Source organism: Geotrypetes seraphini, chromosome 3 (assembly GCF_902459505.1).
Source record: "Geotrypetes seraphini chromosome 3, aGeoSer1.1, whole genome shotgun sequence".
NCBI classification, from domain to species: Eukaryota; Metazoa; Chordata; class Amphibia; order Gymnophiona; family Dermophiidae; genus Geotrypetes; species Geotrypetes seraphini.
In genome coordinates, this window is record NC_047086.1 from 176,323,909 (window position 1) to 176,349,380 (window position 25,472).

General features: G+C 45.9%; 1 protein-coding gene across 2 annotated transcripts in view; it reads right to left on the reverse strand.

Annotated features, from left to right (window-relative positions):
• The window catches only part of SERAC1 (serine active site containing 1), a 139,444-nt gene that overhangs the window by 79,596 nt on the left and 34,376 nt on the right, over positions 1-25,472 (reverse strand). For both annotated transcript variants that reach the window (XM_033937027.1, XM_033937029.1), the window contains exons 6-9: positions 10,610-10,699; positions 6,502-6,633; positions 5,396-5,517; positions 974-1,102 (exon numbers count right to left, since the gene is read on the reverse strand). In XM_033937027.1, the coding sequence (XP_033792918.1) occupies positions 974-1,102; positions 5,396-5,517; positions 6,502-6,633; positions 10,610-10,699 (473 nt within the window). The remainder of the gene's footprint in view (positions 1-973; positions 1,103-5,395; positions 5,518-6,501; positions 6,634-10,609; positions 10,700-25,472) is intronic.

Consider the following 25,472-nt stretch of genomic DNA (forward strand, 5'->3'; position numbering starts at 1 on the left):
GTGGATTGTTTTAAATTTATGTGGATTGCTTATTTGTACTTTTGGAACTTTGACATTCTTAATAAAGTCCATTTCAGGAGCATCGTCACTCCACAGTGTTCTTTTTGTTTCTCTTGGATTTTTTCTCTGTTGATATTTTGGGGTCAATTTTCTTTGGTTTCATCAAGGATAATTCTACAACAGAGCACCTAATAAATTGCAGATTATGGCACCTAATTTTAAGCATATTGTATAAAGAAAGTTTAGCCTATTTGTTTTTCATAGAATACTAGTGCAAGTGCCTGAAAACGCCTGTGCCTGTCCCTAGTTATATGCTTGAATGCACATACATTAATACTAATTTATGATTTACTACTGTACCTGTGCACCCCACTCACACTCTACCAAACATATGTCAATCGGTAAAGTACATGCCATCAAATCACAGCAAGCACTTTTCCACCTCTTGGTGCATAAGGTATTCTATAAGACAGCACCTTATAGAAGGAAGAGATGTGGCTCACTAGTTGAGCTGCTGCCTCTGCACCCAGAGGCTGTGAGATCAAATCCTGGTGCTGTTCCTTGTGACCTTGGGCAAGTCACCTAATCCTCCAGTGCCCACCACTTTGAATGTAAGTTTTGAAATGCCAAAGCCACAAAAAGGCAGTATACAAGTCCTCCTTAGTGTATCAGGCAGTTGCCCCTATTGCCTGTGCCTAAATCCAGGCCTGCCTTTGCCACTACTTTTTTTCCTCAGGACTATTCAAACAATTTTTTTTTCTGCGGGTAAATACATGTTCACCCTTGGAAATGCTTTTGAAAATAACCCTAAAAGTGACTTATCAGAGTCAGTGACAAAGGGTAACTAAACACACATGCTAAAATTACTTCATCCATTTGTATTAATAGTGGATTATATCTTCCAGCTATACATCCTTGTAAGCTAAAACAGAATATACAAGTCTCTGCATATAACGTGAGCCTTCAAACTTACCCGCTGTGCTGCTACAGATTGGTTGCTCTCTCTCAGTGCCAGGGATGTGAAATATTGTACACATTGATCCACCCCAGACTGGGGCAGCGAGGACAGGAGCTGCCGCAATTCATCTTCTATGCAGTAACCCTACAGGAAAGAAACACCTATTGATATGATGTGCAAATGAGAGCTGCTCTAACACCTTATATGTTCCCAACACCACCTTGTTTAAAACAGACTAATGCCACATAATGTGAACTCAGCTGACAGAATATAAGTTTACAACTTAGCTAGATCTGGGATGGGAGAAAGGTTTTCAGGAAGAGACAGCAGCCATACCTGCAAAAAAGCAGTGAGGAGCTTTTGACAATTTTTGGTTTTGTACTTTTGGATAAAATCTCAATGGCACTTTTTTTTGAAGAAGCTTTTGGCGAGATCCTAGCAAAAACGGTAGCAGAACGAGACTTGGGGGTAATCGTCAGTGAGGACATGAAGTCTGCCAATCAAGTGGAGCAGGCTTCGTCCAAGGCAAGACAAATCATGGGCTGCATACGAAGGGGTTTCGTCAGTCGTAAGGCGGAAGTCATTATGCCATTGTATAGATCCATGGTGAGGCCCCACCTGGAATACTGTGTGCAATTCTGGAGGCCGCATTATCGCAAGGATGTGCTGAGACTGGAGTCGGTGCAAAGAATGGCCACCCGGATGGTCTCGGGACTCAAGGATCTACCATACGAAAAACGGCTTGACAAATTACAGCTATACTCGCTCGAGGAGCGCAGAGAGAGGGGGGACATGATCGAGACGTTCAAGTATCTTACGGGCCGCATCGAGGCGGAGGAAGATATCTTCTTTTTCAAGGGTCCCACGACAACAAGAGGGCATCCGTTGAAAATCAGGGGCGGGAAACTACGAGGTGACACCAGGAAATTCTTTTTCACTGAAAGAGTGGTTGATCGCTGGAATAGTCTTCCACTACAGGTGATTGAGGCCAGCAGCGTGCCTGATTTTAAGGCCAAATGGGATCGGCACATGGGATCTATTCACAGGGCAAAGGTAGGGGAGGGACATTAAGGTGGGCAGACTAGATGGGCCGTGGGCCCTTATCTGCCGTCTATTTCTATGTTTCTATGTTTGTTTGTATCAAGTGTTTTTTTCTGTTCATTAAGCTTTAATGCAAAAGTGTTCCAATGCACATGCTGGGACAACCCCCCTCCCCCCAACTTATTTCCAATGTAGTAAACTAATGGCATTTTAAATTATCACAATATTAACAAACTACAGTACCACATCACAGTTTACTGCACTGGATCCAATGTTTCTTTCCCTGTTAGGAATTTATCAGGGGTTGGCTTAGGCACTGAAAAAAGGGGGGGGGGGAAATCCCAATACAAAGTAGCACAATGTGAATGTCCAGTTTATTAAGCACCCTCAGTGACCCTGTCCTCAGACTATGAAAATGCAGGAAGAGAGACAGCCTGATTCACATGAAAAAGCATGAAGATAACATGTGAATATACAGCGAGTCATTATAAAAGAACAAACAGGGATCTCTGCAAAACAGGGCTTGCATCTCCAATATCTGCCTGGTTGAACAAATAGCCACATGAAAAACTATCTTCACAGGTAGATCCTTATTAATGCAGTCCACAAGAGCTCAAAGGGAGGACTGGATAGAATGTTTAGCACTGAGGTAATGTCTCATTGAGGCACCACAGATTTTATCAGTTACTAAATATGCTTGACTCTGTACAAAAAAAATGCAACACATTCGCCTGCACTGCTACTGAAACACTATTCACCTTGCTTCTGAAACCAGAGTGAGCCAACAATTGAGGGGGAATTGGCTCTCAGCTTCCTCAAGGTTCAAATGAATTAAATCTCTGTATGTCAGAGAGACAACCTATGCTCCACACACCCAGACATACACCAAAGACAGAATTCCTGTGAGCCTTCTGTAGAGAACTTTGGCAGATGGTGAATAGCTATTGCATCTCAAATGGCACTTCTAAAGAGCCAGGCTGTAAACCAGAAGGGATTTGGATCCTCCATGATGACTGGGCCGATTCAGCAGACCACAGCCCCTTGGCAAAACTGGGGATCTCCACCATCAAAAAATGAGTTCTGTATACCACACTCGACAAAACTAGTTTGGAGCCACCTGGATCACCAAAAAATGGAGGTTTCTCAATTCTCCAAAGGACCCAGCCAATCAGAGGCCATGGCATACAGGGGGTTCTGCCTTTGCCGGGGTTGTAACAGCTCATCAATTCTGGCTATTCTTCTCTCTCTCCTATGGCTGAAGAAGGAACACTGAATTCTGACAAATCACCATCATATTGAAAAATCAAAGCCCTCCTAATACTCCACTAGTACCTGAAAAGCTGATGGGCTCAATTCTCATTCTCCCAGTTCTAGAGACTGCCTGCTGAGAATATCTGCCTGGGTACTGTCTCACCTGCAACGAGCTAATGAAAAGTACCGTAAGATTGTTTTCTACCCAGCTGCAAACTAAGAATAGCCATACTGGGTTAGACCAATGGTCCATCTAGCCCAGTATCCTGTTTCCAACAGTGGCCAATCCAGGTCACAACTACTGGAAGAAAGCTGGCAAAACTAGCTGATCTCCAGTGCCACTACTACACTCCTGATTCTCCCTTGTTTGGTCATATGTGCCACCACAGTTAACATACTCTTGAGAACTATTCCAAAGCTAACTAATAGGTAATAGATGGAAGTGGGCAAGAAATGTCAAAAGACTCAGTTTTTTGTAATGTTGATTGTATGTTATGTATGTTTTATATGGAAACTATCTAGATATAGACGGTATATAAATTTTAAAAATAAATTAAATAAGTACATGGCCCTCGCTTCAAAGTGACCGATAGGCCAGGATGTTTCTGGCTCTGATTGTCAGCCCTGCACAATACAAACTAGGGCCCCCAAGCTTGCATTTGTTGTCACTACTATTTACTTCAGTTGATCCATTGGAATTCCCTTTAGGATGTGACAAGGAAAGCCTACCAAACTAGATGTGCCCTGAGAGATGAGGACAATGGAAATTAGACTTTGAAGCTTTGGGGCAACCACTGAGGCAGCAGAGCCAGCTGAAGAGGTCTTATGTGCTCTCTCAACCATGGGAACTCCCTTAGTACCATAGAAAATGTTAACAAAAGGTCACAGAATATTACTAATAGGAGATCTGCTATTTCACTGCCAGCCCAGGTTTATACCTCTGTCAATCAGCCAGACTGAGTGCAAAGCCCACAGACTAAGGCTCAGGGCTGCAAAGACATGAATCCCTCCAAGATCCACCGGGCAAAGGTCCATGAATAGATTACTGGGGAGCAACACCAGCCAAGAACTCAACTACTGGCCATAGGCCATGGACTGAGCATCGGGGAGCTGGCTTTGTCAAAATTAGTATCAGTACAATTGCACAGTAGTATCAGTACAACTGCACAATCTGTTGAAGGCAAAGAAATACAGACAGGTTCCAGGCTGAACCATTTTTTCTACTGGTGATATCACTGAAATATTCAGCTCCTCTGCCTCTCTTTGCCGGTATGGTGGCATAACCCAGTAGTTTTGGACTGGTGTTGCAGGATGAAAAGGAAAAGTCCTTTTCTGCAGGTAAAACACTTAACTATCCACATAAATGTTTTTGAAAATTATTCTGCTTGCCCTCGGAAAAGATTTCAATGCTACAGTGGACATGGACTTTTAAAACCAATAGGAGGAAATATTTTTTCACTCAGAGAATAGATAAGCTCTGAACACATTGCCAGAGGTTGTAGTTAGAGCAGATAGCGTAGCTAGTTTTAAGAAAGGTTTCCTAGAGGAAAAGTCCATAGTCTGTTATTGAGAAACACATGGGGGAAGCCCTGGATTGGTAGCATGAAATGTTGCTACTCCTTGGGTTTTGGCCAGGAACTAGGGACCTAGATTGGCCACCATGAGAATGGGCTACTAGGCTTGATGGACCATAAGTCTGACCCAATAAGGCTATACTTATGTTCTTATGGACTGTTGATATCACTACTTGAGAACAAATCAGACCTTGTATAACAAGAGGGAACAAAGACACCATGAACAACGGTATATGCTTGTTTTGATTAGAAACCATCATATACAATATAAAAGTAATAAACAGAACTTGATTTCTATTCCATGACCAGAGCTGCTTAGCCTTCTCTGTAGCTTAAGTGAGTCCTTTCCAAGATTCAATATTTTTGTAAACTTTTGTCTGCAGTTCCCTGATTGCACATCAAGTTTAAGTTTATTATCAATAGATGTTGTCTAAGTGGTTTTTACATACAGGTTACTCAAGCATTTTTTTCCCCTATCTGTTCTGGTGGGATCACGGTCTACCTAACATACACGTCAGTAGCAGCTATAATTCTAATTAGTGTGTGCAAACCTTCATATGCCTCTACTTACATCACATTCTTTAGGCAGTGAAGGTGGCTGAAGGAAAAACCGAAGATCAACGTCCTGGCTGCGAGCCAGACCAATGGCGGTGTTGGAGTCACAGGCTTGAGCCATTGTTCTGTACTGGTAATCTGGTAATAATAATAATAATAACTTTATTTTTGTATACCACCATACCCAGATGAGTTCTAGGCGGTTCACATTAATTAAACAGAGTTACAAGTGGTTCCATACAAGATTGATCAGAGTTGCGAACAGCGAAGAGAAGTAAGGGGGGAGAGGGGGGAGTCAGGGGGGGTTCAGTAGGGGAGAGGTGGAGATTAATGAAGGGGTATTAAGGGTCCTGGTCTTGGAATAGGTGAGTTTTGAGTAATTTTCTAAAGTCAAGGTAGTTGGGGGCCTTGAGGACCATTTGGGCTAGCCATGGGTTTAGTGAAAACATCATCCCAAAAAAATAAAGCATGCTGATGCTTGAGGAAACGCATCCTCCTTTTTTTTCCTTTAAATCTATGTACCTTTTTTATTCTGAATAGTTTAACATGACTGCTTTCAGCCAAATGTGTTAAAGCTTTTTAAGTTTTCATTGTTTTTAATGAGATTTAAAGGCCATAATATTTCACAATGTGTATAAAAAAAGTAGGAGGCACACAAGAGGCAGGTATGTACCTCTGTGGAAGGCAAACAGAATTCAAAAGATAGCCTATGAACTGGCCCCTCAATATTTAACTTGCGGTGGTCAGTATTTATAAAAGTGCTGACCATCACAGGCTGAAATGGGCCCAGATATTCAATGCTGGCCCAGATAACTTCCGGGTCCATCTCAGCTTTACCCCTCGACCAACCAGCACTAACTGAATAGTACTGTGGTGGTCTGAGCTAATATTTAGCAGTACCATCCAGTTAAGTGCCGCTGAATATCAACAGTTCAGCTGGCAAGTGTGATTTAACTAGCCAGGAGCCTCTCCTGCCTGGTTAAATCATTTTGAGTATCAACTCCTTAGTCTCTCATCCACCCATATTTTGCAATTCCTGACTTTCAGCCGCTCCTGGTCAATGAAGAGTGAGGCCAAGAGTCTGAGGTTAGCAAAGCTGTTGTTTCTCCTGCATTTCCTCACCATGCCAATGATGGGTCTCTGCCATTTCTTTCACTGCCTGTAGCCGCACATTCTTGTCAGCTGACTGTGTTTTCTTCAAGAGGATCCACATGGAAAACTCATGGTCTCCCAGATCAGAACGACTGAATTGCTCTTAGAAAGAAAAACACACCACAAATCTTGTGTTCAGTTTCTAGTAGGAAAGCCAGGAGTACCTGATATAAAATATTGGTGATAAGCAAGGTGGCACTATTATTTTAAGAGACTGCTTTATTGAAATTGTGCTATTAAAAATTCCTAATGTCACACAGCATAGACAAAGATGCATCTTTTGTTCATTATATGGTTACTTTAGGTTAGCTTCAAAACTCAGTGCCAATATAGTGCATTGTCAGGCTTATCATAGGAAACAGGAGAATCAACCACATTACCCTTACTCAAACGTCTCCATTGGTTTCAAATAGCCTTTAGAATTAAATTTAAACATACTCCTTTTGAAACGTACTGGGACTCCACTTGTCTCATTATGAAAACCAGCTATCCCCTCTCAAATTGTCTATAATCAGAATCCATTTATCTTATTTTGTCACCAACCTCCCCCCACCCAACACACAATCTTGTAACTCTCCCTCCTACCAAGGAGAGATAAATAAAACCACTTTAAACATTTATCTTTTCAGGAGTTAATTAAAATAATACCATGGGTTGTATATAATGCAGAGCTGCAGGAGTGTCAATATAGAGTACTTTATAGAGCCTATTCTCAATAGCAAGTGTTTCATGTGGGAAGGGTTGTGGGTAAGGATGTTTAAAATATCAGATAACACTTTTTTTCCTCAGTATGTGGTATTGTAACAGAATTTATCAGTTTGAGTTGCAATTATAGTATACCTGCAAAACGTACTAGGGCATATATTGAAAATCACAGCAGAGGGGATTCTTCTCAATAAACCATATTTGTATGGGGTGAACAGCCATGAAGAAACATTATTCTTGGGTAAAGCTTAAATAATTGTTGCAAGATCAACCTTCAACCATTTGCTAATGGAGGAACAAATTCCATGCATTAATGGTTTGGGAGTCCTATGGGGCTCGGATACATCCCAAAAAGTGTTTCTTTCTATTTGGGAAACTACCTTCAAATAATATCCCCAAAAACATGAAGCCAACTACTGATATAGATTAACTGATATTTAAATACTTTCAAGGTATAAGTCAAACCTCTTTCAACCAAAAAGATGCTCTGGAACAAGGAATCATAGAACATAAGAGTTGTCATACTGGACACAGTAAAGGTCCATCAAGTCCAATATTCTGTTTCCAACAATGGCCAACCCAGGACAAAGAATCTGGCAAGATTCCAAAGAGCAAAACAGATTTTATGCTGCTTATCCTTGGAATAAGCACTAGATTTCCTCAAGTCCATCTTAATAATAGCTTATGGATGTTTCTTTTAGAAAGTTATCCAAACCTTTTTTGAAACCCTGCTAAGGTAACTGCTTTCATCACATTCTCTCTGGTAATGAATACCAGAATTTAATTACACATTGAGTGAAGAAATATTTTCTCTGGTTTGTTTTAAATCTGCTACTTAGTAGTTCCATTGCATGCCTCCTTGTCCTAGTATTTTTGGAAAGAGTAAACAAGTGATTCACATCTACCAGTTCCACTCCACTCAGTAATTTATAGACCTCTATCATATCTGCCAGAGCCATCTCTTCTCCAGGCTGAAGAGCCCTAGCTGCTTTATCCTTTCCTCACAGTTAAGCCAGCCCATTCCTTTTATCATTTATGTCACCCATCTCTGTACCTTTTCTAATTCCGCTATATCTTTTTTGAGAAGCAGCAACCAGAATTGCACGTAGTTTTCTAGGTGCAGCTGTACCATGAAGTGATGCAAAAGGCATTATAAAACATTCCCATCTGTTTTCCATTCCTTTCCCGATGATTCCTAACATTCTATTTGCTTTCTTAGCCGTCACTGCACACTGAGCTGAGGGTTTCAACGATGCCTAGATCCTTTACCTGGGTGGTAACTTCTAATGTGGAACCTTGTATCTCGTATCTATAGTTTGGGTTAATTTATCCCACATGTATCACCTTGCACTTGTTCACGTTAAATATCATCTGCCATTTTGATGTCCATTCTTTGCAAGGTCCTCTTGCAATTTTTCATAATCCTCTTGCAATTTAACTTTGAACAACTTTGTGTCATTAGCAAATTTAATTATCTCACTAGTTTTTCCTAACTCTAGATCATTGATAAATATATTAAAAAGCAGTGGTCCCAGCATAGACTCCTGGGAAACCCCACTATTTAGCCTTTTCCACTTGAGACTATTGACCATTTAACCCTACTCTCTGTTTTCTACGTTTTAACCAGTTCTTTCACGAGGTACTTTGTCAAATGACTTCTGAAAATCCAGATACACAATATTTGGATAAAAGGGGAGACTCATGGGTATACAGAAAGGGTAGTAAAAGTATGAAACAGCATGGGACCAGCATCAAGGATTCTGAGGTACAAGAAGGGACTGTAGAAATAAGGCTATTGGTATGGATAGGCAGATTGGATAGGTCATACATGACAGCCTCTAGGAAAAAGTGACTAAAGTCTCATATTTAAAATATTAAGAATGGCCAGTTTTTCATGTCATGGGTCCATGGGCAAGAGTTATACGTTTGAACTTTTGTAACTTTTTCACATAAAATGATAGGTTCTGGATTGTTATAGTACAAATTATTTGCACTAACAGAATTTATTATTACAACCTCATTTTTTTTTTAAATTACTGGTGACTTAAGAGGCTTATTTTCAAAGGACTCAGACACACAAAGTACCACTAACTTTGTGTGTCTAGGTGCTTTGAAAATGAGCCCCATAGTCACCTTTGCCAGAGATAGTCACATATGGTCTATTTTCACCATCATATTTTATGTTTATCCATCCAGGGATTCAAGACAAAATTAGGCAAGTTCCTGCTGAACCAGAATGTATGCAGGTAAGGCTAGACTCAGTTAGGGCACTGGTCTTTGAACTAAGGGCCGCCGCATGAGCGGACTGCTGGGCACAATGGACCACTGATCTGACCTAGCAGCAGCAATTCTTATATTTTCATGTAATGTTTAAAAACAACAACAACAAAAAACAGATAAGAAAATAATAAAAAATAAAACATATAAAAATAGTACCATACTAGAAATACAGTGGTACCTCGGTTTACGAGTGCACCGGTTTGCGAGTGTTTTGCAAGACGAGCAAAACATTTGCAAAATCGGTACCTCAGAAACCGAGCATGGCTCGATTTACGAGTACCCCCCCCACGCAATCCGGCACCCCCCCTGCGATCCGGCAAACCCCCCTGCCTCGAACCGGCATCCCCCCGCCACGATCCGACCCCCCCCCCGCTACGATTGGGCACCCCCCCTGCCACGATCCGACCCACCCCCGCCAAGATTGGGCACCACCCCCCCCCCCGACACAATTGGGCACCCCCCGCCGCTTCTTACCCTCATCTGGGCACTCTTGAAGATCGGCCCTCGTCTGCTGGGCCTTGAGCATCTGAGCATGCTCAAGGCCTGCGAGTTCATGTTCTGCCCAATTGTGTTGGGGAGTGCCCAATCGTGTCGGGGGAGGGGGTCGGATCGTGGCAGGGGGGGGGTGCCGGTTCGAGGCAGGGGGGGTGCCGGATCGCAGGGGGGGTGCCTGATCACAGGGGGGGGGTGCCTGATCGCAGGGGGGGCCTTCGAGGGGAGCAATGCCGGGTCTCGGGGGGGGGGGGGGGAACGCATCAAAGCGAGTTTCCATTATTTCCTATGGGGAAACTCGCTTTGATAAACGAGCATTTTGGATTACGAGCATGCTCCTGGAACGGATTATACTCGTAATCCAAGGTACTACTGTATTTGTAAAGCCTGACTAGAAATTGAATAGGCAACAGTATTAAGATCAACTATTCACAACCAGAAAACAACAAAATAAACATACTCATAATTTATGCTTATTTTAATAGAGTTTGTTTATAGCTCATACTGTAGCTAACTAGAGCATTTTTGGGTACTGGTGTCATGTATATGGGCAGGTAAAGAGATGGATTTTGCTATGATACTGTGTACTCAGAATACCCACCATCAAACGGTATATGGAAAATCTTGGCTGAAACTTCTATAGCAGTCCTGACTGCTCGGTGTAAATGATTTCTTGCCTTGTGTATGATTCCTGTATGAAGAGAACACATGCATATAGTGAATAATTAGAAAGACAATGCCAGGCTAGATCTGTGTACTGCTACATGGAGGGATCTGAATTCATTCATATCCTGACTCAGATCTTCTACTCCCTGCATCAGACAAGGATAAGGATTTTGTGGAGGAGAAGGCATAGTCATTCTGCAATGGCAATTTATGGCTTATGGCTGAATTTATGTATGGTTTTAAAAGGAGCCTTCTTGAGGACTGCCACTGCAATTACTAGTCTAAAGTAAGTGGGGAGGGAATTTAAAATAGGTTGCAAGAAATCCTGAGATAGTTGAGAATGAAGGCTCTGGTTCTGATTTATTTATACTTAAGTAAACACTTAAAAACAGCCAGTCAGCAAACTACTGTAACCAGTAGTTAATATGCAGCTAGCATTTAGGGAAGCAACAAATAAGTACAGTAATATCAGAGTCCCAGACTACTTTCTCCCTTGATGTGCATACTGCATTGAGAATGCTTTAACACACTGTTGGCCATTTTCAGCTTTACCTTTCTCAGAAGCTGCTCTTTCCATCAGAGATAGTGAACTCTAATCCAGTGTTTCTCAACTTCTTCAAGCTAAGTACCCCTTAAGTCTAACAAATATCAACCGAGTACCCCTGCCCAAGCTCCGCCCCAGACCCCACCCCATAATTGTACTAATTGTAATGCAATTTCTTCCATTCATTTTTCAGATACATACAATAAAATCTTATTAAAACATAATGGTAACCACAAAATTAAAAAAACACAAAGCACATTGTATGCCGAGAAAGCACAGTTACCTACCATAACGGGTGTTATCCAGGGACAGCAGGCAGCTATTCTCACATGTGGGTGATGTCATGGAGCATGGATGCGGACAGCCTCGCAAGCAGACTTGCTTGTAGAAAACTTCAGAAATTTCGAGTCTGCCGCACTGTGCATGCGCGAGTACCTTCCCCCCCAGCACAGGGTGCATCTCCTCAGTTCGGATAGCTAGCAGAGAAGCCAACCAGGGGAGGTGGGTGGGTTGTGAGAATAGCTGCCTGGTGTCTCTGGATAACAACTGTTACGTTAAGTAACTGTGCTTTATCCCAGGACAAGCAAGCAGCCTATTCTCACATGTGGGTGACCTCCAAGCTAACCAGGATGGGATGGTGGAAGTGTTGGCAACTTAGGAGCACAAATTTTGTAATACTCTCTGGCCAAAATGGCCATTCCGTCTGGAGAAAACATCCAGACAATAATGAGAGGTGAAAGTATGAACCAAGGACCAGGTGGCAGCTTTGCAAATGTCCTCAATAGGAGTGGATCTGAGGAAAGCTACTGAAGCCACCATGGCTCTGACTTTGTGGGCTGTGACTCGACTCTGTAGATGCAGTCCAGCCTGGGCATAGCAGAAAGAGATACAAGCAGACATCCAGTTGGAGATGGTTTGCTTAGAAATCAGATGTCCCAACTTGTTTGGATCGAAGGAGACAAAAAGTTGAGGAGCAGATCTGTGTGGTTTGGTGCATTCCAAGTAGAAGGCCAGAGCACGCTTACAGTCCAGAGTATGAAGAGCTACTTCTCCAGGATGAGAATGAGGTTTTGGAAAAAACACTGGGAGTACAATGGATTGGTCGAGATGAAATTCTGAAACCACTTTAGGTGAGAATTTAGGATGAGTACGGAGGAATACCTAGTCATGATGGAAAACCGTGAAAGGTGGATCAGCAATTAAAGCTTGCAGTTCACTGACTTTTTGAGCAGATGTGAGGGCAATGAGAAACACGACTTGCCAAGTGAAGTATTTCAGATGAGCTGTAGACATTGGTTCAAATGGAGGCTTCATTAATTGAGCAAGAACAACATTGAGATCCCAAACCACTGGAGGCGGTTTGAGAGGAGGTTTGACATTGCAAAAGTCCTTTCATAAATCTGGAAACCACAGGATGAGTAGAAAGAGGTTTCCCTTCAATAGGCTGATGGAAAGCAGCAATTGCACTAAGATAGACTCAAATGGATGTAGACTTGAGGCCAGAGGTGGATAAGTGCAGAAGATAATCTAAGACCGAAGACAAGGAAGTATTTTGAGGCTCCTTGTTATGAGAGGTGCACCACATAGAAAATTTAGTCCATTTTTGGTGGTAGCTTGTCTAGTGGCAGGCTTTCTGGAAGCATCAAAAAGCAATGTTACTTACCGTAACAGTTGTTATCCAGGGACAGCAGGCAGCTATTCTCACTAGTGGGTGACGTCATCCAACGGAGCCCTGATGTGGACATCTCACAAGCATACTTGCTTGTAGAAACTTTTAGAAGTTTCGAGTTGCCCACACCGCACATGCGCGAATGCCTTCCCGCCCGATGCACCGGGCGTGTCTCCTCAGTTCAGATAGCTAGCAGAGAAGCCAACCCAGGGGAGGTGGGTGGGACGTGAGAATAGCTGCCTGCTGTCCCTGGATAACAACTGTTACGGTAAGTAACATTGCTTTATCCCAGTTCAAGCAGGCAGGTATTCTCACTAGTGGGTGACCTCCAAGCTAACCACAATGGGATGATGGGAGAGTTGGCAACTTAGGAGAACAAATTTTGTAACACTGTTTGGCCAAACTGTCCATCCCGTCTGGAGAAAGTATCCAGACAATAGTGTGAGGTGAAGGTATGAACCGAGGACCAAGTGGCAGCCTTAAAAATCTCCTCAATCGGTGTCGATCTGAGGAAAGCTACAGCGGCTGCCATTGCTCTGACCTTATGGGCTGTGACTTTACTGTGAAGGGGTAATCCAGCCTGGGCATAGCAGAAAGAGATACAAGCCGCCATCCAGTTGGAGATGGTGCGCTTAGAGATAGGGCATTCCAACTTGTTCGGATCGAAGGAGATGAAAAGTTGAGGAGCAGTTCTGTGAGGCTTGGTGTGTTCCAAGTAGAAAGCCAAAGCACGCTTACAGTCCAGAGTGTGAAGAGCTGATTCTCCAGGATGAGAATTTGGCTTCGGAAAAAACACAGGAAGAACAATGGATTGAGTCAGATGAAATTCCGAGACCACCTTGGGGAGGAATTTGGGATGAGTGCGAAGGACCACCTTGTCATGATGAAACACTGTAAAGGGCGGATCCACAACCAATGCTTGAAGTTCACTCACTCGACGGGCAGAAGTGAGGCCAATGAGAATCACCACTTTCCAAGTGAGAAATTTCAGAGGAGCCTTGTGAAGAGGTTCAAAAGGAGGCTTCATAAGCTGAGAAAGAACGACACTGAGGTCCCAAACCACAGGAGGCAGTTTGAGGGGAGGATTGACATGGAAAAGTCCTTTCATGAATCTGGAAACCACAGGATGTGCAGAAAGAGATTTCCCCTGAAGAGGCTGGTGGAAAGCAGCAATTGCACTAAGATGGACTCTGATCGATGTAGACTTGAGGCCAGATTGAGACAGGTGCAAAAGATAGTCCAAAACAGAGGACAAGGGGGCATGTTGAGGCTCCTTCTGCTGAGAAAAACACCAAGTAGAGAATCTAGTCCATTTCTGGGAATAGCACATCCTAGTAGCAGGCTTCCTTGAAGCTTCCAAAACATCCCGCACAGCTGGTGAAAACTGAAGGGGAGTTACGCTGAGAGGAACCAAGCTGTCAGGTGTAGCGACTGCAGGTTGGGATGAAGCAGAGATCCCTGATTCTGCGTAAGCAGAGATGGAAACACTGGCCGAAGGAAGGGCTCCCTGCTGCTGAGTTGCAGAAGAAGGGAGTACCAAGGTTGCCTGGGCCACCGAGGAGCAATCAGAATCATGGTGGCCCGGTCGGACTTGAGCTTGACCAGAGTCTTTTGAATGAGAGGAAACGGAGGAAACGCATACAGAAAGAGATTTCCCCAGTCCAGAAGAAAAGCATCCGCCTCGAGACGATGAGGAGTGTAGATCCTGGAGCAGAACTGAGGCAGTTTGAAGTTGTGGGGAGCCGCAAAGAGGTCTATCTGAGGCGTTCCCCACAGGGAGAAGATTTGATGAAGGGGCGTGGAATGGAGAGTCCATTCGTGAGGCTGGAGAAGACGACTCAAGTTGTCCACCAAGGCATTATCCGCCCTCTGAATGTAGACAGCTTTGAGGAAGGTGTTGTGACGAATCGCCCAATCCCAAACTTTCAGAGCTTCCTGACAGGGGGAGGCTGATCCCGTGCCTCCCTGCTTGTTGACATAATACATGGCGACCTGATTGTCCGTACGAATGAGGACCACCATGTCGTGAAGCAGATGCTGAAAAGCAGTGAGAGCATTGAAAATCGCCCTGAGTTCCAGGAGATTGAAATGGCACAGACGATTAGCCCTCGTCTAATAGCCCTGGGTGCAGAGACCGTCCAGATGAACCCCCCCAAGCATAGTTCGAGGAGTCGGTCGTGAGGACCTTCTGATGGGTAGGCATGTGAAACAGCAAACCTCTGGAAAGATTGGAAGAGAGCATCCACCAGCGAAGCGACTGCAGCAGAGCAGGAGTGACCTGAATGTGACGAGTCAGAGGATTGGAGATCTGCGACCATTGAGAAGCCAGGGTCCATTGAGGAATCCGCAGGTGAAGTCTGGCAAAAGGAGTCACGTAAACCATAGAGGCCATGTGGCCCAGGAGCACCATCAAGTGTCTCGCCGAGATGGAAGGGCGAGAAGAGACTGAGTGACAAAGATGAAAAAGAGCCGCCAGGCACTGAGGAGGAAGGAACGCTCTGAGTTGAATAGTATCCAGAACAGCTCCGATGAAGGGAAGAGTCTGTGAAGGTTGAAGATGGGATTTGGGAAAGTTGATCTCGAATCCCAGACTCTGCAGAAACCAGATTGTCCTCTGAGTGGCCCGGACCGCCCCCTGAGACGTGGAATCCTTGATGAGCCAGTCATCGAGGTAGGGAAACACCTGCAGACCATGGTTCCTGAGTGCTGCAGCCACTACAACCAGGCACTTGGTGAAGACTCTGGGTGACGAAGCTAGGCCGAAAGGAAGCACTCTGTACTGAAGATGAAGGTGTCCCACCCAAAATCTGAGGTATTGACAGGAGGCTGGATGGATGGGAATATGAGTGTAGGCTCCTTGAGATCCAGGGAGCATAACCAGTCGTTCTGTTGGAGGAGGGAATAGAGAGAAGCCAGGGTCAAAATGCGAAACTTCTCCCTGACCAGGAACTTGTTGAGCACCCTGAGGTCCAAAATAGGACGCAGGTCGCCCGTCTTCTTCGGAACAAGGAAGTACCGGGAGTAAAAACCCTTGTTCTGTTGGTCCACAGGGACCGGCTCGACGGCACGAAGCCGGAGCAAAGCCTGAGCTTCCTGAAGAAGAGCGGTCTAGGTTAAGTTGGAAGGATACTCTCTTGGAGGATGTTCCGGAGGAACATGATGGAACTGAAGAGAGTATCCCTCTCTTACGATGGAAAGGACCCAGAGGTCGGTGGTAATAGTCGTCCATCGATGGTAAAAATGATGGAGATGACCTCCGATGAGAAAAAGCGGGGAAGGCAGAACGATGGAAGTTATGCTCCCTACGAGACAGTCAAAAAGGCTGGGGAGCCTTGGGGACAGCAGAGGCTTTTGTTGGGGCTTCTGCTGGTGCTGCCTCTTCACAGGCGGGTGGATGGTGGGGGCCTGCTTCGGCGGGTAGCGCCTCTGATAAATCATAGGCGGACAAGACGGACGAGAGAGAGCAGGCTTGGGCTTCTGGCGGAGAATAGATTGAAAAGATTTTTCATGTTTGGACAGCTTCTCCGTCGCCGCCTCAATTGACTCGTTGAAAAGGTCCGCTCCCGCACAGGGAACGTTCGCTAGCCTGTCCTGGAGTTTCGGGTCCATATCAATAGTCCGAAGCCACGCCAAGCGTCTCATGGTCACCGAACAAGCAGCAGCTCTGGCCGAGAGTTCAAAAGCGTCGTAAGACGATTGCATCGTCTGCAAGCGGAGTTGGGACAACGACGCCAGTACCTCCGAGTACTCAAAGCGAGCCTGAGAGTCCAGATAGGGTAAAAACTTTTGAAGAATGGAGAGAAAAAAACTCAAAGTAGGTCGCAAAATGAAAACTGTAATTCAGGACTCGAGAAGCCATCATCGATGCGCCTGCCAAATCTGTCCATGGTTTTGCCCTCCCGGCCAGGAGGAGTGGAGGCATAGGCCTGGAAGGGATGAGACCGCTTCAGGGAGGATTCAACCAATAGGGACTGGTGAGAGAGCTGCGCCCTGTCGAAGCCCTTATGGTGCACCGTGCGGTACCTAGCATCCAACTTCCCTGGGACTGCAGGAATGGAGTATGGAGTCTCGAAGCATCTCATGAAAGTCTGATCCAGAAGCTTATGTAAAGGCAGATGGAGAGACTCAGCAGGAGGTTGGGGAAGATGCATCGTCTCCAAATATTCCTTAAAAAACTTGGAACCCGAATCCAGGGTGATGTCCAGTTCCACCGCCATCTGCCTCAGGAAGGACGAGAATGACAACTGGTCCGCCAGGGCCGGGCCTCGAGACGGGCTCGAAGAAGATGAGGCGGCCTGGTCCGCCAAGGCCGAGGACCGGCAGGGGGAGAACGAACCCCCACAGTCCTCGAGTTCTGGCATAGGAGGAGGAGGCGGCGAGTACTCTGGTGAAAACTCCCGAAAAGGTTGCTTACGACAAGGCGTGTCTCGATGAGTGCCTCGATCGACGACCGGAGCTGTGTCAAGAAGCAGGTCTCAAGCGTCGAGGCGAGCGAAGCCCAGACAAGGCAGCCACCGAGTAGATGGGAATGGAGGCTGTGGATCGAAGCAGCAGAGGCTGAGACGAAGCCCCTCGAGGCGCTCCCCAAGGCTCAAGGTTCGGCATCAAGGAGGAAGTCTCTGGTCCAGGCAAGCCATGAATCAAGGGTATCGGTTCCAAAGGAGGCATGCCCCGAAGCTAGACCAGACACTCGCCGAAACTCTGCTCCCAGCAGTGAGAGTGTGCGCCGAGGAGGCATCGGAGGCGGCTCGACCTCGCGGGAGGCTTCCGCGTGCCCAGGCTGGATCTGGGAGAGAAGCGTCGGCCCAATCTTAGTAAAGAGCTTGACAAATCGCTTCTCCATCATGGCATGGATCCGCATCAGCAATGGGACCTCCAGCACAGACATCGTTACTCGGCCGCCAGGGGTCTTGGGCTTAGAAGCCTTGGGCACCTTGAGCACCACTGGAGGAATGGGAGGCTGCGCTACCTGACCTGAGGAGACAGCGGTAGGCACCGCAGCAGGCGTCGGAGTCGAAGCCGGCACGAACAAGGCAGGCTTAAGCAGACTCGAGGCCGAAGATGTTGAAGCAGAAGTCGAAGGCGTGGCGCTCTGCGATGAGGGCAGCTCCGGGGACGCCTCCATGCTAAACAGCGACTCCCACAAAATACAGCGACGCTTAAAAGCACGTGCTGTAAGTGTGGAGCAAGGCCGGCACGATTTCAGAAGATGTTGAGGCCCCAGACACTGAAGACAGCGTTGATGAGGGTCCGTCAACGAAATCACGCGCTGGCACTTGACACACTTTTTAAAACCAGTAACAGGCCAGGACATAGGCCGAAAAAGCTCCGCCGCAAGATCAAAGCCGTGGGGCCATGGCCACGCGGCATGCCTGGTCGAATGATCGAAAGAATTTTTTTTTTTTAAAAAAACAAGAAAACGCAACGTGAGCCAACGATAATGAGCCCAAAAAACTCAAAACTGCGAGCACAGAAGGCACAAGTGAAGGAACTTCGCGCAGAGAGTCGAAAACAGACTTCTCAGCTCCGCAGAAGAGAAAGAACTGAGGAGACACGCCCGGTGCATCAGGCGGGAAGGCACTGGCGCATGCGCAGTGTGGGCAACTCGAAACTTCTAAAAGTTTCTACAAGCAAGTATGCTTGTGAGATGTCCGTATCGGGGCTCTGTTGGATGACGTCACCCACTAGTGAGAATACCTGCCTGCTTGTCCTGGGATAACATCCCGAACAGATTGAGAAAACTGAAGAGGAGGTATGTTGAGAGTTACCAAGCTGTCAGCTGTAGAGACTGCAGGTTGGGATGAAGAAGAGATCCTTGACTCTGTGTAAGCACTGGTAGAAGGTATGGCTGCTGCTGAGCTGAAGTAGAAGGGAGAACCAGGGTTGTATGGGCCACCGAGGAGCTATTAGAATCATGGAGGGTATATTATCATGCATGGAGGTAAGTCTCAAAGACGTTCTAAGGCAGATAGATAGATTAAAAATTGACAAATCTCCTGGCCCAGATGGGATCCACCCAAGAATACTGAAAGAGCTCAGAGACGAAATAGCGGAGTTACTCAGGCATATTTGCAACCTATCCTTGAGAACAGGGATAATCCCGGAAGATTGGAGGATAGCAAATGTTACACCAATCTTCAAAAAAGGATCGAGAGGCGACCCAGGGAACTATAGACCGGTGAGCTTGACCTCAGTTCCCGGGAAGATGGTCGAATCACTGATCAGGGAAGGTGTCAATGAGCATATAGAAAAAAATAAACTGATGAGAACAAGCCAGCACGGTTTCTATAAAGGACGATCGTAGACGATTCCAAACGAATCTACTACATTTCTTTGAGGGGATAAGCAAACATTTGGACCAAGGTAACCCCATTGACATAGTTTATCTGGATTTCCAAAAAGCCTTCGACAAGGTACCCCATGAGCGCCTGCTGAAGAAACTGTGGAACCATGGGGTGGAAGGGGACGTCCACAGATGGATCCAAAATTGGCTGGCGGATAGGAAGCAGAGGGTAGTAGTAAAAGGACACTACTCTGACTGGAAAGGGGTCACGAGTGGTGTCCCGCAGGGGTCAGTGCTGGGACCGCTGCTGTTCAATATATTCATTAACGATCTGGAAACGGGCACGAAGTGCAAAGTTATCAAGTTCGCGGATGATACAAAACTCTCCAACAGGGTCAAAACTGTTGAGGAATGCAAAGAACTGCAGAGCGACCTGAACAAACTGTGTGAGTGGGCAAAAAGATGGCAGATGAGCTTTAATGTGGAGAAATGTAAGGTCTTGCACATGGGGAAAGGGAACCCCATGTACAGCTATACGATGGGAGGGAGGGTGATGGGGAAAGGCACCCTGGAAAAAGACCTGGGGGTTTTGGTGGATACAACAATGAAGCCAGCGGCGCAATGTGCAGCGGCCTCAAAGAAAGCGAACAGAATGCTGGGCATTATCAAAAAAGGTATCACTACCAGAACGAAGGAGGTTATCCTGCCATTGTATCGAGCAATGGTGCGACCACATCTGGAATACTGTGTCCAATACTGGTCACCGTACCTTAAAAAAGACATGGCGATACTTGAGAGGGTTCAGAGGAGAGCAACTAGGATGATAAAAGGAATGGAGAACCTTTCATATGCCGAAAGGTTAGACAAACTGGGGCTCTTTACCCTGGAAAAGCGGAGACTGAGAGGAGACATGATACAGACATATAAAATCATGAGAGGCATAGAGAGGGTGGAGAGGGACAGATTCTTCAGACTAGCAGGGACAGCAAAAACAAGAAGTCACTCGGAAAAACTGAGAGGGGACGGATTCAAAACGAATGCAAGGAAGTTTTTCTTCACTCAGAGGGTGGTGGACACCTGGAACGCGCTTCCAAAGGAGGTAACAGGACAGAGTACAATACTGGATTTTAAAAAGGGACTGGATGACTTCCTGGAAGTCAGGGTATAGATAGAAGGTTACTCTACAGGACAAAATTAAAAAGTGTATATGAGTTTTAGGGTAGGAGCACTATCAGGTCCTGGACCTGATGGGCCGCCGTGTGAGCGGACTGCCGGGCACGATGGACCTCCGGTCTGACCCGACAGAGGCAAGTCTTATATTCTTATGATCGTTCTTGAGCTTGACAAGTCTTGAGAATCAGAGGGAATGGAGGGAACGCATACAGGAACAGATTTGTCTATTCCAGAAGAAAAGCATGTGCCTCGAGGCGATGGGGAGAGTATATTCTGGAGCAGAACTGAGGCAATTTGTGGTTGTGGGGAGACACAAAGAGATCTATCTGAGAAGTTCCCTACTGAGAAAAAATATGATGAAGAGGCAAGGAATTGAGTGTCCATTCGTGAAATTGCAGAAGACGACTCAATTTGTCCACCAGACAATTTTTGAATGTAGACTGCTTTCAAAAAGGTGTTGTGATGGATCGCCCAGTCCAACACCCTTTGAGCTTCTTGACAAAGAGGGAAAGATCTTGATCCTCCCTGCTTGTTGACGTAGTATATGGCGACCTGATTCTCTATCCGAATAAGGACTACCTGGTCGTGAAGAAGATGCTGAAAAGCTTTGAGAGCATTGAAGATTGCTGAGTTTAACAGATTGATATGACACTGACGATCCGTGCTGAACCAGTGGCCTTGAGTACGGAGACTATTGAGATGAGCCCCCCCAGCATAGGTCGAGGAATCTGTCATGAGGACCTTCTGATGAGGGGGTGTTTGAAACAGTAAACCTCTGGAGATATTGGAAGAGAGCATCCACCTGTGGAGAGACTGTCTCAACAAAAGAGTGACTGTAATGTGTTGAGAGAGTGGGTCGCAAGCCTGCACCCACTGAGATGCCAGAGGAATTCTGAGGAGAAGTCTGGCAAAAGGAGTCACGTGAACAGTCAAGGCCATGTGACCGAGTAATACCATCACGTGTCTCACTGAGAGTGAAGAAAGGGAAAACACTTTGTGGCAGAGCTGAAGAAGAACATCCAGATGTTGCTGAGGAAGGAATGCTCTGAGTTGGATAGTGTCCAGAACAGCTCCGATGAACTGTAGATTCTGAGGGCTGAAGATGGGATTTGGGAAAGTTGATTTCGAATCCCAAGCTTTGTAGGAACCATGTAATCTGTTGGGTCGCTACAATAACCTCCTGAGATGTTGAATCTTTGATGAGCCAGTCATCCAAGTAGGGAACACCTGGAGACCATGGTTCCGCAGAGCTGCTGCAACCACCACTAGGCACTTGGTGAACACTCTCGGAGATGATGCCAGGCCGAAGGGTACTGTACTGTACTGAAAATGCAAATTCCCAACCTGAAATCTGAGGTAATAATAATAACAACAGTTTATATACCGCAGTACCGTGAAGTTCTATGCGGTTTACAAAAGAATAAAAGAAGGTACAAATTGATTGAACTTAAAAGAGGTGAAAGCAAGTGGTTGATAGGTCAAGAGAACCGTTATCGAGGAGAGAGAGATGTATGGGTCAGCTGTCTAGATACTTCAGGTACTGACGGGAGGCTGAATGTGCGCGTAAGCCTCCTTGAGATCTAGAGAACATAACCAATCGTTCTGATCTGGAAGGGGATAAAGGGATGCCAGGGACAGCATGCAAAATTTTTCTTTGACCAAAAATTTGTTGAGAGCCCCGACATCTAGTATGGGCCGCAGATCTCCCGTCTTCTTCGGAACTAGGAAGTAGCGGGAGTAAAAACCCCTGCTCTGCTGTTCCAAGGGAACTTCTTCAATGGCACAGAGACGAAGCAGAGCTTGAGCTTCCTGAAGAAGGGCGGTTTGGGATGGATACTCTTGGAGGAAGCTCTGGTGGAATTTGAGTGTAATGAAGAGAGTATCTCTCCCTGATTACTGACAACACCCAGAGGTTGGAAGTAATGGTCTCCCATTGATGGTAAAAATAATGGAGCAACCTCCTATGGGAAGAGGGGAGGACAGAGGCAGAACGATGGAGGTTATGCTCTGTTTGAGACAGTCAAAAAGGCTAAGAAGCCTTTGGTGTAGCAGAAGGCTGAGGTTTCTGTTGCTTCTGCTGTTGTTGTTTCTTGGGGGGGTGCTTGAGTGTAAGGAGCTGCCCTCAGAGGATAACGCCTCTGATAGGATGGATGAGGCTGAGAAGGTTTAGGAGGAGCTGGCTTAGGTTTTGGTCTGACAATGGAAGCAAAGGATTTCTCATGCTCAGACAACTTCTTGGTGGCGGCCTCTATCGATTCATCAAAGAGGTCATTGCCTTCACAAGGAATATTGGCCAGACGATCCTGAATGTTAGGGTCCATATAAATGGTGCGAAGCTAGGCAAGGCGGCGCATCGCTACTGAGAAAGCAGTGACCTTCGAGGAAAGTTCAAAGGCATCATAAGAGGACTGAAGAAGGTGCAACCTGAGTTGTGCCAAGGTAGCAATGACTTGCTGGAACTCTAAAAGCCTGTGTTGACCAAGTCTTTAGAAAAACCAGGGAGTATATCAATAAAATACTTTAAATAAGTTGTAAAGATACAATTATAATTTAAAACCCTGGAGGCCATCATCGAATTTTGATAAGGACGACAGCCAAACTTGTCCATGGTCCTGTCCTCTCTGCCAGGAGGTACGGTAGCATAGACCCTGGAAGGATGTCTCTTCTTTAAAGAAGATTCCACAAGAAGGGACTGATGAGATAGTTGGGAGTTCTCAAAGCCCTTGTTCTATACCTCGATTCCAGCTTGCCTAGAACAGCAGGAATGGCATAAGGAGTCTCAAGGTTTCGTTTGAAAGTCTAAGAAAAGAAGCCTGTTCAGAGGAAGTTTGAAAGACTCTGCAGGAGGTCGAGGCATACTCATTTCCTCTAAATACTCCTTAGTGTACTTAGAACCAGCGTCCAGGTCCTCAGCCATTTGACGGAGGAAGGATGAAAAGGACAACTGATCCGCCAGAGCATGGCCTCGATGACCTCGAGGAGCCTCAAGTGGAAAACGAAGGTGAGGCCTCTCTGGAGTATTGATATCCCAGCGAATAAACAGACTGGGGCGAGACACTGGAATCAGCTGAGTCCTCAGGTTCCGCTACTGGTGTCCTGTCTCAAGAGGTTGGAGGCCTCGAAGAACTGGAAGGCCTGGACAAGGAAGGCTTCTCTCTGGAGGAGGACCTGCGCCTCAATGAGGGCCTCGACTGGCAGTGAAAGTGCTGCCTGGAAGCGGGCAATGCCTGAAATGAGGATATAGGGCTTGAAGCTGTAGATTGAAGTCCCATAGACTCTGTGGTTTGAATCGAGGAATCTCGAAGCACTCCCAAAGACTCGACTCCTTGTATGGAGTGTGAGGATTCCAGACGAGACACTCGCAAAGACTCGACTCCTTGCATAGAGTGTGTAGATTCAGCTCGAGGCACAGGCAAGGACTCGACCTCATGTGAGCCTGCCAATTGCCCAGGCTGGACTGCAGGAAGCAGAGTCGAGGCAGGACTATATTTGCTCAGTAATTGAACAAATTCCTGCTCTAAAATGGTCTAGATAGTAGCCAGCAATTGTGGATTCGAGTCTGAAACTGGACCACTTGCTGAGGCTAAAGGCTCCGAGGTCGAAGATGAAGAATGCTTCGACTTGGAAGAATGATGCTTGGGTTGCTTGAGGACCACCACTGGAACTGTCTACTAAGGTATCTGACCTGAGGGAAGCTCAGGAGAAGACTTGGCAGATTTACTTGAGGTTGAGGATGATCCAAATGAGAGTCGAGGTCGTGGAGGCAGGAGGGCACCCTGTAGCAGGCCTGACTGAGTCGGAGGTCGAGGATGCAGCAGAGGTTTCCATACCAAAAATCTTCTCCACTTGAACTCGACGATGTTTGAGGGCTCGATGTTGAAGAGTAGCACAGCGAACGCATGACTCTGGGCAATGGTCAGGCCCCAGACACTGAAGACACCAGTGGTGTGGGTCAGTGAAGGAGATCGCACGCTGGCACTGGCTACACTTCTTGAAGCCCATGACTGACCGGGACATAGAAGGGAAGATAGCTGTTGCGAAGTTGAAGCCCGCAGGCTGAGGGCGTGCGACAGGCCCCGCCAGTCAGTCGACGAAAAATTAACTTTTTTTTTTTTTTTAAAACAAAAGAACATAAGAAAAGCACAGCGACACGGTAATAAGTAAAATAAAACACGAGCCGTGGTGAGAGAAGGCACGAAGCAAACTAAGTTCAGAGCATCAAAGCAGAGCAGAGCATCAAAGACTGACTTCTTGGCTCCGCAGAAAACTGAGAACTGAGGAGATGCGCCCTGTGCTGAGCGGGAAGGCACTCGCATATGTGCGGTGCGGCAGACTCAAATTTTCAAGTTTTCTACAAGCAAGTCTGCTTGCGAGGCTGTCCGCATCCGGGCTCCGTGGATAACGTCACCCACATGTGAGAATAAGCTGCCTGCTTGTCCTGGGATAAAATGTTAATTATCATTTATATTTCCCAGAGGTCAAGGCAGATGACTTTAAAAAAATGCAATTTCACCTCAGTAACAACTGTAGAAAAATAGACAAATATAGTGCAAAACATAGACAGTAGATATAAATTCTCAAAACTCACACATTTCGATCACTAAATTGAAAATACAATCATTTTTCCTACCTTTGTTGACTGGTGATTTCATGAGTCTCTGGTTGCACTTCCTTCTGACTGTGCATCCAATATTTCTTTCTTTCTGCCTCCTGCACGCTTTCTTTTTTTTCTCTCCTCCATGCCTATTGGCAACATTTCTCCCTCTCTCATCCTCTGGATGATATGCAGCATTTATCACCACTGTCCACCAGCCCCATGCCCATTTCTTCTTTTATCACACCTCTCCAGCACAATGTCACATCTCTCCCTCCATTACTATGTCCAATATTCATCCTTCTTGCATCCCCTTCAATCTGTCCCTCCATTTCCTCTCCACCACTATATCCAACATTTCTCCCTCTCATCCTTTTATTCCCCATGCATCTCTACCTCACTCCTCTCTTTATGCCCAATTTTCCTTTTTCTTCCTTTCCCCATGTGCACCATCTATTTCCCTCTCACTCACACTCATTGCCACCAATTGTCCCTTTTTATTTTCTCCCTTCCTATGTCCCAAGCTAGTGCTTCC